This window comes from Mesoplodon mirus (assembly GCF_964341445.2).
Source record: "Mesoplodon mirus genome assembly, chromosome: 18".
In the NCBI taxonomy this organism is placed as follows: Eukaryota; Metazoa; Chordata; class Mammalia; order Artiodactyla; family Ziphiidae; genus Mesoplodon; species Mesoplodon mirus.
The window spans coordinates 53154190-53169524 of NC_138994.1; the positions used below are offsets into that span (position 1 = coordinate 53154190).

The following is a 15335-nucleotide window of genomic DNA, read 5'->3' on the forward strand; positions in this document are numbered from 1 at the left end:
AATCTAGTGCCCATCAACAGATGAATGGATAAACAAACAATGGAATATTATTCAGCTATAAAAAGGGATGAAGTACTGATACATGCTACAACATCAAAGACCCACCAAGTGATTATGCTACACATTATGCTAAGTGAAATTAGCTATACATGAAAGTACAAATATTGTATGATTCCACTTATATGAAATATCTAGACTCGGCAAATTCATAAAGACAAAAAGTAGACTAGAGGTTACCACCAGCTGGGTAGAGGGGGAAATGAGGAGTTATTGCTAATAGATACAGAGCTTCTGTTTGGGGTGATGAAAAAGTTTTGAAAATAGATAGTGGTAATGGTTGTAAACACTGTGAGTATAATTAATGCCACAAATTGTACACTCAAAAATGGTAAATGGCAAATCTGATGTTTTTTGGGTTTTTTTAAGTATAAAATACACACACACGCACACAAGAAAAAAAAACTTTGGTACATATCCTTCTGCCAAATAATAATCCTAGATTTCCACAAAACTAAAACTGACTCTGTATGGAACTTTACAGAAGTCAGTGTTCTGCAATATTTAATTCTATAGCAATGCAAGTCATATGACTCCTAAAAACAGTGTGCTAAACATTCTAAACACTAAGTCAAAGCAAAATAATATTCGTTTCCATTTTTTCAATAATCCAAGAAACTCGATAAATAAAGCTATTTTCGTATTATACACACACACACCTATGCAAGTGACTATAAAATGGACTATGGCCTCTGTCTGTCTCTTTATATTATTGTTTTTCATTTTGCCAGGACTGGATTTTAAGTAAATCCTGGTCGCTGACATTAAGCCTTTAACACTTACAAAATACACTGCTCCAAAGCTTCCATGGCCAATTTCTCTGAGATCTGTGAAGAGCTTCTCTGGATCTTCTTTGAAGAAGAGCTCTGCAATTTCAGGGTCCTTCAGGCTGCCCGCACGGTTAGTTGATGGCATCCTGCTGGGCAATCAGCTGTCTGATTCTAATTTTATATTGCTATCCCAATCCTTGGTTCATCTGTATGAATGAAGCCACGCTGGCATAAACTATTGTAGAGAAATAAGAAAAGAAAAAAGTCAGGAAAACCAAAAGCTTCTAGGAATAATTAGTATAAGATCATTTTCTGAGAGCATATATGAAATTATCTCAGGCCTAGAATTTCACTGAAAAGGAAGTGTGATCTGCTAGTGCAGTAGTCCCTAAAGCTGGCTCATCATCACCATCACCTGTGGTGCTTAAAACAATGAGTCCTACTATACATAGGGTATTACCGTACATATACTTTTAAAAATTAAAGAAATCTTTGTATCTTGGAAGGCTTATCTAATCCTTATCTAATTCTGAGGTAGTGAGCCCACTGGCAGAAGAGATAATAGAACACACAGACCATTTAAAAAAACATGCATAACTTAAGATGTACCCCTAATAGGTTTCTAACAACAGGAAGATTCCCATCTATTAATGATTTTCAAATATAAGAAAATACACAAAGGATTTAACTCAGTTAGCTGTCGTTCTTTTCCTTTCAGATACCATATGCCAGTGTTCAATCAACTCTAACACAAACATTCCAAAGAAAAATGCAGTGGGAGAAAGTAATCAATTTAATGCAGACAACTGCTTCCCCTGTAAACCTGACTCACATTAAAATATGGCCTTTATCAAATCTGCTTCATTAGATAAGTAGACATTACAGATAACCAATAAATTCCCTGGTGATTCCGCTATCAGTTCCTCTATATCAGATACCCAATTTTAAAAATGGCTGTCATTACTGAGAAACTTCAGAACCTAGGTTCTGGAATGTTACTACCTGGATATGAATCCTAGCAACACTATTTATAAACTGCGAACTTGAGTAGCCTTATTTTCCTAATCTGTAAAGTGAAAATAATATCCTACCTAATACAGTGGTTGTGAAGGTTAAATGAGTTAATAAATACAAGCACAGACTAGTACTCAAGGCATAGTAAGCACTACATTAAATGTCAGCTATTTTAACCTAAATAAATTCACCAATCAAAAAAAAAAAAAGAAAACCCTCCAAAATGTATTTCATTTGCCTCCTAATTGATTTCATTAGACTCTAGTCAATTCTCCCCCACTTAACTACTGGTCTCATTTTTAGTGAAGTCAACTGAACCAATTTTAATTCTTGGTAGAAAACTTCTTTGTAACTACATAAAACATATTTACATGTCTTTTGTACCTCCTTAAATTAACACTCCACTGCAATAAAAACATTTAAATTATTAATTTGTATTTCATTTCTAACACACTTTCTAGGCTGCCCCATATACATTTACCAATTTTCCTGCTCTGCAAGTTCCCTGCAAAGTGTTTCAATTATAGTTCTAAGAATGTGATCATAGAAGATTGAACTATATTCCATAAAAAGTATTATTATTCAATTAATCCACCTGTTTTTAAAAAACCTGCAGCGTTAAGACTTATTTAAGAACTCTGAATGATCAAGTTATAGTACCTTTATTACAAGAATTATTTTATATTAAAATTCTCTAACCAGTTCCATGATTTGCATATTCCTATCTGCCTAACAAATTCCCACTCAAAATCTTTCAAGATTTAGATTAAATGTAATGTTTAAAATTTTAACAAGACAGGTAGGCACAATGTGTCTCATTCATCTTTATATTACCTGTCTACATCCTACACCATACCTCCGACAGTTAATATTACATAAATATTTGTTGAACTAAAATAATACACTTAATTCTTCTCTAACACCCCTTAAAATGATTTCGTTTCCACAAATATTTACCAAATAGTATACATGAGAGTATGACATGTGAAATATTAAAGTTAATAGTAGAGAAACAGAGTAAATTCATAAGGACAGCACCCTCCAGAAAATCAGAGAAAAAAGAAATGAAGGAACTGGAAAATCTGCTGTACCAAATACCAAAAGATAATACAAATCTATTGCTATCAGTAGAATGTTAAAATAAGACAAGTAAACCATTAATCTAAAAGAGTCCAGAAACAAACCCATGTATGTGTATCTCGGAATTTAGCATACAATTAAAGGAGAAGAAATAAATTTGGTTAAGAAACCTAAGAACCCATTCGGAAAAAATTATATAATGATATCCCTATCACATACCTTACTTACATAACCATTACTGCTAAACGGCTTAAATAAACCTCTCAAATCAATGAGGAAAAAAAAGTATTTGACAAAATAAGTGTTGTTGGGAGACCCCAATAGCTATTTGGAAAAAAATAACACCTGTTCCTCAAACTGTAATATCAGAATCACATATGGGTCAGAAATGCAAAAATTAGAAAAATGAAACTATATAAGTACTAGTATATAAGTACTAGTAGGAAATGTAAGTTCCTCTGTAATCAGGGAATGTAGAAACTTTCCTAACTATGATCCAAATCCAAAACAATAAGGAAAAAGACTGATATATTTAACAGGGTAAAAAAAAAAAACTTGGGAGGAGGGGCCATGGAAAAAGACACTCCAGACAAAAAGGACAAATGATAAACTTGGAAAAAAATGTTTGAAACTTAACGTTTACAAAGGGTTAGTATTCCTAATATGTAAAGAATTTCAAAAAACAAACGAAATAATAACCTGACATTCTTACATTCTTAATATGTAGTTTCTAAAAACAGCACACGCGCGCGCACACACACACACACACACACACACACACACACACACACACACACACACACACACACACCCACCCCCCACCCCCAAGAAAACACCACCACCACCACCAACCCGGAGGAGATATGGGTAGTTCACAGAAAAAAAAAAAGAAAGAAAGAAAAGAAACAACCATCAAATCTATGAAAATACGTTCAACGTCACTCAAAGTATAAGAAATACAAATTAAAACTATCCGAAGATTTCATTTTGTACCTATCAGAATGGCAAAAATTCACCACACACTGATGGTGGGGTCGAAGAGAAATCTGCATATAGTAGCAGTGGTAATGCAAAAACAGTACAAAACCTGTGGAGAAAAATCTAGCAAAATCAAATATGCACTTACCATTTCACACAAAAATCCCACTTAAAGAATCCACATCAAAAATACTTATACAAAATATAAGAAATGATAAATGTACAAAGTGAGGAACTAGGGGAATCCCCTGGCGGTCCAGTGCTTAGGACTCCTCGCTTCCAACTGCAGGGGACCCGGGTTTAATCCCTGGTCAGGGAACTAAGATCCCATAAGCCATGTAGATGTCCAAAAAAATAAAAAGATAAAAAAAAAACAAAGTGAAGAACTGGAACTCATTACATTGTTGATGGGAATTTGAAATGATACAACCATTCTGGAAAACTGTTTAACAGATGCTTATCAAGTTAAATAAACATTTATTATGTGATGGAACAGTTCCTTAACTAGTTATCACTTACTCAAAAGTAATGAAAACAAAGGCACACAAAAAGACTTGTATACAGCAGCTTTATTCATAATAGCCCAAAACTGCATATAATACAAACGTCTATCAACAAATATATGTATAATAAAATTGTGATATATTCACACAATGAAATTCTTTTCACAGCAATAAAAAGGAACAAAACTACTGATCCATGCAACAACCCAGATGAATTTCAAAAGCATTATGTTCCAGCAAAAAAAGCCAGAAATCAAACAGTAAAAACTGTATGATTACCCTGAAAAATTCTCAAATAGGCAAAACTAGTATTGCGACAGAGTCACGGTTGTTTGGGGTCAGTTGGGGGAATAAAAGGGGAACTGACCACGAAAGGGCTCACAAGGACTTTCTGAGGTAACAGAATCTTCTATTACCTTGACTGCAGCAGTGAATTACTCTTGTCAAAACTCCAACTATATTAAAATAGATGCCTTTATGTATATTATACCTCAATTAAAGTAATATCTTTTTTAAAAAAAAGTCTTAAAATCTAAGATAAATATATGTAGGGACTTCCCTGGTGGTCTAGTGGCTAACACTCCACGCTCGCAATGCCGGGGGCCTGGGTTCGATCCTTGGTCAGGAACTTAAAATCCCACATACCGCAAGTAGAGAAGCCCACGTGCCGCAACGAAGACCCAGCACAGCCAAAAATTAATTAATTAATTTTAAAGATATATATATATGTGTGTATATATATATGTGTATATAAAAATATATAAATATATGTGTATATATACATATTTATATATATATAAAAGATATATATATATATAGCAAATTTATAAACAAGGTATGGAAGGATGTGTATTAAAATGTTATTATTTTCTCTGATAAAGTAGGGCTGTGAAGAACATTACTTGTTAACCTAGACATCTATATTACCTGAATTTTTATAGCAACCACTTTCAACATTTAAAAAAAATTTTAATTTGAGAAAAATAAAATAGAATACTTTTTAAACTAGAAGAATACATACTCCAACTAGAGAGAACATCCAAAAGGCTACTAGTACTTTAACTTACAAAAGACTAATGCATTAAAAAAATCTGTATATCAAAAAATTGAGTTGAACGCAAAAACTGAAACATCCAGAGCACACAAAATTAAGCGTTATTATTATTCCTTAAAGATAGAGATATCATCCAAATCACTGAGCAAATACCTAATCCACCAAAATATAAATGGCCAAAGGATATATATCAACATGCCATAAACAGGCAATACAAATGATTGGGAAGAGAAGTCAAAACTTGAAGAATAATGGGTATGGCCACGAGTTTTCTGATTCCATTTTCCTCCTTTATCTACCGTCTCTGACAGAAGAGTGTGGCATCAGATACAAAACTATGTTCAGGGTGCTGATAAGAAAACAAAGAAATTCTCCCCCTGTCCAAAGGACCAGGAAAAGGGAACCCTGTGATCTGGAGATTGTGGGGGGAAATGCCTTCTTTTGGTTTCTTTTTTCTCTGCTCAGCCATAGAATTGCACTGCCCCAGCAACAGAAAAACCCGATGAGAAAACCAATCTCTCTGGCCAGAAAAACTGGGAAAACAGGCTCTCTGTCATCCAAAAAGTATTAGGGGAATTCCCATTATTTTTTTTCCTCCTCTTTTCTTTCCCCACTTCACTTAAGGGCAGCCCCAGTTATGGGGAACTGTACAATGCAGAGAGACAGCTGAGAGAAACCTGTCTTTCTGGAACTGGGAAAAAGGCCACTGGAAACTGAAGAGTATGGGGGAAATCACGGAGAGGAGAGAGCTGGAAAAGAGGTCCCCTAATTCTGTGTATAAACCAATACAAATAATGATTCACGTTTGTGTAAAACAGACTCAAAGAGGTGCAGCAAAGGCTATGCTAAAGAGAACTAATCTATGATATAAACCACTGCCCAAGTCCCAGACTATCACTGAGAGGCACAATGCAGGGCAAATCCAAAGAGCACAACAAAGGCTTTGTAAACAGAACTGATATTAGAGCCACCACCCACAGAAAGTGAAACAACTTGCCATCTACACTGGTAGGTGTCTGCTAAAACGAACAAACAAATCAACACTCTCCAGAGGACAGTAACAGGATCAGAAATGACAATACTCAAAATGTCCAAGATAAAATCCAAAATTACTCTACATGCAAAAACAAATACACAAAACAGACACACACACACACACAACTGGAAAATGGGACAAATTATCAAGGGAAAAGAGGACCAACAGATGCTTATTTTGAGATGATACATGTTGGAATTATCACATAAAGACTTTTTTTTTTTTTTTTTTTTGGGGTGCATTGGGTCTTTGTTGCTGTGCTCAGGCTTTCTCTAGTTGCAGCAAGTGGGGGTTACTCTTTTTTTTTTTTTTTTTTTTTTATTTAATTTATTTTTGGCTGTGTTGGATCTTCGTCACTGCGCGCAGGCTTTCTTTAGTTGAGGTGAGTGGGGGCTACTCTTCATTGTGGTGCTCAGGCTTCTCATTGCAGTGGCTTCTCTTGTTGCGGAGCACAGGCTCTAGGCGCGCAGGCTTCAGTAGTTGTGGCACACGGCCTCAGTAGTTGTGGCACATGGGCTTAGTTGCTCTGCGGCATGTGGGATCTTCCCAGACCAGGGCTCGAACCCGTGTCCCCTGCATTGGCAGGCGGGTTCTTAACCACTGTGCCAACAGGGAAGCCCGGGGGTTACTCTTTGTTGTGGTGCACGCGCTTCTCGTTGTGGTGGCTTCTCTTGTTGTGCAGCCCAGGCTCTGGGTGCATGGGCTTCCGTAATTGTAGCACATAGGCTCAGTAGTTGTGGTGCATGGCCTTTAGGGCGCACGGGCTTCAGTAGTTGTGGTGTGCGGGCTCAGTAGTTGTGGCTCGCGGGCTCTAGGGCACAGGCTCAGTAGTTGTGGCACACAGGCTTAGTTGCTCTGCAGCATGTGGGATTTTCCCCACGGGCTCAAATCCACATCCCCTGCATTGGCAGGCGGATTCTTAACCACTGCGCCACCAGGGAAATCCCCACATAAAAACGTTAAAGTGGCTATTATAATCATAATAAATGAGGTGATGGTTAACACTCTTGAAACAACTGAAAAGACAAATTCTCAGCAGAGAAAGAGAAACTATAAAAAAAAGAACCTCATGGGAAATTCAGAACTGAAAAATACAGTATCAGAAATTAAAAAAAAAAAAAAATCAGGGCTTCCCTGGTGGCGCAGTGGTTGAGAGTCCACTTGCCGATGCAGGGGACAAGGGTTCGTGCCCCGGTCCGGGAGGATCCTACATGCCGCGGAGCGGCTGGGCCCGTGAGCCATGGCCGCTGAGCCTGCGCATCTGGAGCCTCTGCTCCGCAGCGGGAGAGGCCACAACGGTGAGAGGCCCGCGTACCGCAAAAAAAAAAAAGATGACACAAATGAACCTATCTATGAAAAAGAAACAGAATCAGGGACATAGAGAATAGACTGGTGGTTGCCAGGGAAAAGGTGGGTGGGAGAGGGTTGCACTGGGAGTTTTGGATTAGCATATGCAAACTGATACATATAGAATGGATAAACAACAAGGTCCTACTATATAGCACAGGGAACTATATTCAATATCCTGTGATAAACCATAATGGAAAAGAATATGAAAAAGAATGTATATGTATGTATAACTGAGTCACTTTGCTGTACAGCAGTAATTAACACAACATTGTAATTCAACTATACTTCAATAAAAAATGTTTTTAAATTAGCAAATCAAATCCAGAAATAAAATGATACATCACAACTAAGTAGCATTTATCCCAGAAATGCAAGGCCGATTCAGCAGTCAAAAATTAACATAATTCTCCCATTCTAAACAGACTAAAGAAGAAAAAACACAGGATCATATCAACAGAGGCAGAAAAAGGATTTCACAAATTCAACATCCATTCATGGCAAATACTCTCAAAAAACTAGGAATAGAAGGGAACGGCATTAACCTGGTTAATGCTATCTACAAAAAACTACAACTAACATCATACTTAATGACTAAAGAAGGAAAGCTTTCCCCTAAAGATATAGGGAAAGCAAGGTAAGAATCTCCACTATAATCACTCCTATCCAACATCACACTAGAAGTTTTGTAAGTAAAGAAAAAGAAAGAAAAGGAATACATAACAGAAAGGAAGAAAAAAACCATCTCTAGTTGCAGACATTATTGTGTACACAAAAAACCCCCAAGGAACATACAAAACAGCAAGGGAAGAAAATGGAATATTTAGATATAAGTCTAAAATATTTGAGTAGAATTTATATAGTAAGAACAATAAAACCCTGATGAAATAAATCAAACTTGACTAAATAGATGTACCATGTTCATGAACCGAATGATTCAATATTGTTATAAGGTCAATCCTCCCCGAACTGATTTTAAAATTCGACATAGATTCAAAACAATCTCAATCAAAATCCAACAGAATTTTTTTGTACATATCAAAAAACTGAGTGTAAAATGTTCATAAAAAGGCAAAGAATCCAAATTAGTCAAGACAATTTTTTTAATGTGCAGCCCAGGCTCTGGGTGCATGGGCGGGCTTTCTTTCTTTCTTTCTTTCTTTCTTTCTTTCTTTATTTTTGGCTGGGTTGGGTCTTCGTTGCTGCATGTGGGCCTCTCTCTAGTTGTGGTGAGCGGGGGCTACTCTTTGTTGTGGTGCACGGGCTTCTCATTGCGGTAGCTTCTCTTGTTGCGGAGCATGGGCTCTAGGTGTGCGGACTTCAGTAGTTGCGGCGTGTGGGCTCAGTAGTTATGGTTCTCGGGCTCTAGAGCGCAGGCTCAACAGTTGTGGCGCACGGGCTTAGTTGCTCCGTGGCATGTGGGATCTTCCCAGACCAGGGATCAAACCCGCGTCCCCTGAAATGGCAGGCAGATGCTTAACCACTGCGCCACCAGGAAAGTCCCTGGTCAATTGATTTTTGACAAAGGTACAACAGAGAAAAAAGATAATCTTTTTTGAAAAATGGTGTCATAGCAACTGGACATCCATATGTATAAAAATGAACTCTGACTCATACCTCACACCTTACAGAAAAATTAAGTCCAAACATGGTTCATTTATCTCATTGTTAAAAAGTTAATGCTACAAAACGTTGAGAAGAAATCACAGGAGAAAATCTTTGTAACCTTAGGTTAGTTAAAGAGTTCTTAGATTTGACACCAAAAGTATAATCTATAAAAGTCAAAACTGATCATTTGGACTTCATCAAAATCAAAAACTTTTACTCTTGCAAAGGATACTTTTAAAAGAAAAGAATGAAGTCAAGCCAAAGACTGGGGAACATTATTTCAAGTCACATATCTCAAAATAGATAAAATATATAAAGAACTCTCAAAACTCAATAATGGAGTACAGAGATGCATACTTGAATGATAAAACTATAAAGAAACTCCCAGATGTTATCACTATACAAGTCATGATAGTGGTTACTTTAGGGGAAAGGGGGAGTTGTGATTGGGAAGAGACACATGGAGGAAATTCTGGAATGGATGGCAAAGTTCTATTTCTTGCCTTAGATACGGGATTTCATTTGCAATAGTTCATTAAACAAATTCATTTGTTTTGTGAATTTTCTATATCTATGTTTGATTTTACTCCCCCAAAACTTAGCTACTGATAGCCTAGTGTTGAACAGAAGAAGCCTTACTGATAACATAAAGTCAATTAACACATACTTTGTATGTTATATATATTATATGCTATATTCTTACAATGAAATAAGCTAGAGAAAAGGAAATGTTATTAAGAAAATCATGAGGGGGCTTCCCTGGTGGCGCAGTGGTTGAGAGTCCACCTGCTGATGCAGGGGACACGGGTTCGTGCCCTGGTCCGGGAAGATCCCACATGCCGCAGAGCAGCTAGGCCTGTGAGCCATGGCCACTGAGCCTGCGCGTCCGGAGCCTGCTCCGCAATGGGAGAGGCCACAACAGTAAGAGGCCCGCGTACCGCAAAAAAAAAAAAAAAAAAGAAAATCATGAGGAAGAGAAAATACATTGACAGTACATACATGTATTTACTGAAAAAAATCTGCATAGAAGTGGAGCCATGCAGTTCAAGTCCATGTTGTTTGAGACTCAACTGTAGTTTTTGCAAAGAGGGCGATACAACAAAATCATATGGATTACTTTTAGTTAATTATGGCTGGTATTTTGAAAAACATTCACAAATCTATAGCTTTCTTACATTCCAAATTTTCAACAATAATCATGTTTGATTTCTACAACCAGGAAAAAAGATTAAAAAATCCAACAACATTTGTGCATATTCTTTGGATTGTTAGAAGACAGAAGAGATGAACACAAAATGTATAAAAAGTGAGAATGCCAATAAAGTTAGAAATCTCTGAAATATATCATTACACTGTTAAGCTAGAGTTAATAGTATCCATTGCATAACTGCTTCTTTTCTATACATCCTCAAATTTCCAAAAGTAAAGTACTTTATTATAAAAATCAGCACCATCCTGGTTGCCCTGTACCCATGCAGAACATTGCTATAATAGAGTCATCAATGTAAAACTGACAAAGGTACTTGATTTGAATCTTGCCCATTTTTATAAGCTGTCATGAAAAACTAGGAAAAGAAAACAGCACAGAGGAACTTTCACAGCAACCCTAATCATAAACTCCATAATTTCTGCTGAAAATGAATATTAGGTACATAAATACCCCAAGTACAGGGCTAATACAGCTTGATAAACTACAGATCAGGCTTAAAAGATATAAATATTTGTAAAAAGTTCTTAAAGGTACTATGAGACTGCATATACAATCTTCTTTTAAAAAAAAAACCAAAAAAAGGCTATTAGGTTACATTTTAAAGATACCTAATCTGTCCTTCGGGGAAACTGTAACTCACCATATCCTTCCTACTAAAAGACAACAGTAAAAGACATTAACAATCCTATAAACAGCAAATGAGATCTAATTTGTTTCTGGTTCCACAAAAACAGACCAGAGAAGCATATCATTTATTAGGCTACTGAGGGCTGAATGTAAAAGATACATAATTTTTGTAGGTGATATCATTTTATTCAATCCTAAAACAAAGATCTCTAAGAAAGCTGATGAAACTAGAATAAAAACCCAATATACTTTAAAGTCTCAGACCCAAAAGGATTTTCAGAATTAAGTAAATGCTCCACATTTGCAAACCACAGTCAAATAACTGACAATAACATCAGTCAAGCCACAGAAAGAAGATGGGGGAAGGGTGCTGATAATCACAGCATATTCAGTATTACTTGAGGAATGCTCCTTGGAGGAACGGTGATGATGTCATAGTATTCCATCTTTTAAGAACCTTCAGATTTTCACAAAAAGGACATTGTTGGTCTTAAGCAACTGCTTCAATACCATAACGCCCTTCTCCCTACATGTTACTCAGAGGGTTCAGGCTTAGAAACCAGCCAACTTAGTCAAATGTTCGATTACTTTATAGAGAAAGAAAAATTGTCTCTTTACACAGAATCGGCAGAGACATTACACTGTCTACTATCTCTTCCCTCAAAAGAAACACACATATACACAAATCACTTTACCAATAACTGAGAAATGTCATCAGTAAGATAAATCTGACAATACAGGAACTCACATCAGCCTTAATTGACAGAGAACTGATTTGATACCTGGTGCTTCAACCTACTTATAAATATTATACATTATAATTACAAAAGTTTAAGGTTGGGGCCTCCCTGGTGGCGCAGTGGTTGAGAGTCCGCCTGCCGATGCAGGGGATACGGGTTCGTGCCCCGGTCTGGGAGGATCCCATATGCCGCGGAGCGGCTGGGCCCGTGAGCCATGGCCACTGGGCCTGCGCATCCGGAGCCTGTGCTCCGCAACGGGAGAGGCCACAACAGTGAGAGGCCCGCATACCGCAAAAAAAAAAAAAAAAAAAAAAAAAAAAAGTTTAAGGTTGCCAGAAACTAAGAGAGTACTTGGTTTCAAAAGGTCACATGCCGTGCAAAAGCTTCTAAGTTTCATCAGGTCCCATGTGTTCATCCTTGTCTTTATTTCCATTTCTCTAGGAGGTGGGTCAAAAAGGATCTTGCTGTGATCTATGTCACAGAGCGTTCTGCCCATGTTCTCCTCCAAGAGTTTGATAGTGTCTGGCCTTACATTTAGGTCTTTAATCCATTTTGAGCTTATTTTTGTGTATGGTGTTAGGGAATGATCTAATCTCATACTTTTACATGTCCCTATCCAGTTTTCCCAGCACCACTTACCGAAGAGACTGTCCCCTCTCCACTGTACATTCCTGCCTCCCTTATCAAAGACAAGGTGACCATATGTCCGTGGGTTTAACTCTGGGCTTTCTATCCTGTTCCACCGATCTATCTTTTGCACAGCAAAGGAAACCGTAAACAGGACCAAGGGACAACCCTCAGAATGGGAGAAGATATTTGCAGATGAGGCGGCTGACAAAGGATTGATCTCCAAAGTTTATAAGCAGCTCATGCAGCTCAAGAACAAAAAAACAAACAACCCGGTCCAAGAATGGGCAGGGGACCTGAATAGACGTTTCTCCGCAGAGGATATACAGGCTGCCAGCGGACACATGGAAGGATGCTCAACATCTTTACTCATTAGAGAAATGCAAATCAAAACTACGGTGAGGTGTCGTCTCACACCAGTCAGAATGGCCATCATCAAAAAATCTAGAGACAATGAATGCTGGAGAGGGTGTGGAAAAGGGGGAACACTCTTGCACTGCTGGTGGGAATGTGAATTGGTACAGCCGCTATGGAGAACGGTATGGAGGTTCCTTAAAAAACTACAAATAGACCTACCATGTGACCCAGCGGTCCCACTACTGGGCATGTACCCTGAGAAAACCATAATTCAAAAAGAGACATGTACCAAAATGTTCATAGCAGCCCTATTTACAATAGCCCGGAGATGGAAACAACCTAAGTGTCCATCGTCGGATGAATGGATGGAGAAGATGTGGCACATGTGTACAATGGAATATTACTCAGCCATAAAAAGAAATGAAATTGAGCTATTTGTGGTGAGGTGGATGGACCTAGGGTCTGTCATGCAGAGTGAAGTAGGTCAGAAGGAGAAAGACAAATACTGTATGCTGGCACATATGTGTGGAGTTTGGGAAGGAAAAATGTCATGGGGAACATGGGGGTGGGACAGGAATGAAGACACAGACCTACTAGAGGGTGGACTTGGGGGTGTGGGGAGGGGGAAGGGTAAGCTGTGACAGGGTGGGGGAGCGGCATGGACATATATACACTACCAAGCGTGAGGTCGATAGCTGGTGGGAAGCAGCCGCGTGGCACAGGGAGATCGGCTCGGTGCTTTGTGACCGCCTGGAGGGGTGGGATAGGGAGGGTGGGAGGGAGACGCAAGAGGGAGGGGATGTGGAAGCATATGTATATGTATGACTGATTAAATTTGTTATAAAGCAAAAAAATAAAATAAAATAAAATTTAAAAAAAAAAAAAAAAAAAAAAAAAAAAAAAAAAAAAAAAAAAAGGTCACATGCCTTTTCTCAAAATCACAGGGCAAATTAGTGGTGGGAAATACAGAATCAATTACCTGAACCACTGTTTACTACTTCAAACTGAAATGAAGAGAAAGGTGTTAAGCAAAAATAATATTATTAAAGAAGTCACTGGGCTGTTGGGTAGGAGAGAATGCATGGGGCAGTATTATGAATATTGTTTAATTCTGAGCATTGATAAAGATATGAAGATTCAATTTTTTTATAAAACAAGATATAGGTGTATAAGTAATATGTAACCATTTATATAAAAATAAGAAAATATATCTGTATACACACAGGTAATCTATGGAGGGATTCATCAGAAATAGGGGTGTTTAGGAGACTTTTTTTTTTCCTATGAATCCTTTCTACCTTTCAAGTTTTTATTCCCCATATGCATGTATTATTTTTCTTTTAATTTTAAAGAGAGATACAGGTAATATTCTTTTCAAGAAAGGCCTTACAGGGACTTCCCCGGTGGTCCAGTGGTAAAGAATCCACCTTGCAATGCAGGGGACACAGGTTCGATCCCTGGTCAGGGAACTAAGATTCCATATGCCACAGGGCAACTAAGCCTGAGCGCCACAACTACTGAGCTTGCGCACCTCAACCAGAGCCTGCATGCTGCAAACTACAGAGCCCACGTGCTCTGGAGTCCACACGCCACAACTACAGAGCTCACAAGCCCTGGAGCCTGCAACAGAGAAGAGAAGAGAAAAAACAACTAGAGAAGAGAAAAAAACCCGCATGCCACAACGAAATATCCCAAGTGCCTCAAAAACAAACAAACAAACCACGTGCAGCAACTAAGACCTGATGCAGCCAAAAATAAATAAAACAAACAAATTTTTAAATTTTATTTTAAAAAAAAGTCCTTACTTACACAACCTTATTAGTTACTCCAATTAGCCTAACCATGTGAAACTTTTGTGCACCTTTCACATCTTACATGTAATAAGCACTTAAAATCTTTATAATTAAGATTAGGGAGGGACTTCCCTGGTGGTCCAGTAGCTAAGACTCTGTGCTCCCAATGCAGGGGGCCCAGGTTTGATCCCTGGTCAGGGAACTAGATCCCACATGCCTCAACTAAAGATTCCACATGCTGCAACTAAAGATCCCACTCGCAACTAAGACCTGGCAGAGCCAAATATATAAATAAATATTTTTTTAAAAAGACATCACAATAAAAGAAAATTACAGACCAATATCCCTTATAAGTACAGATACAAAAATTTTCAACAAGATATACCATGAGCAAATGAGATTTATTCTAGGAACGCCAGGGTAGTATAACATATGAAAATAAATCAGTGTAACATACCATATTAATGAGATGAAAGAAAAAACAATCATCTCAACAGAAGCGGAAAAAGCATTTGACAAAATCCAACACCCTTT

The 15335-nt window shown here is 37.7% G+C and overlaps 1 protein-coding gene across 1 annotated transcript in view; it reads right to left on the minus strand.

Moving 5' to 3' along the window:
• The window catches only part of TAOK1 (TAO kinase 1), a 155455-nt gene that overhangs the window by 96297 nt on the left and 43823 nt on the right, over window positions 1–15335 (minus strand). Inside the window, exon 2 of the mRNA XM_082603520.1 lies at window positions 841–1062. Within this exon, the coding sequence (XP_082459646.1) occupies window positions 841–972 (132 nt within the window). The 5' untranslated portion in view covers window positions 973–1062. The remainder of the gene's footprint in view (window positions 1–840; window positions 1063–15335) is intronic.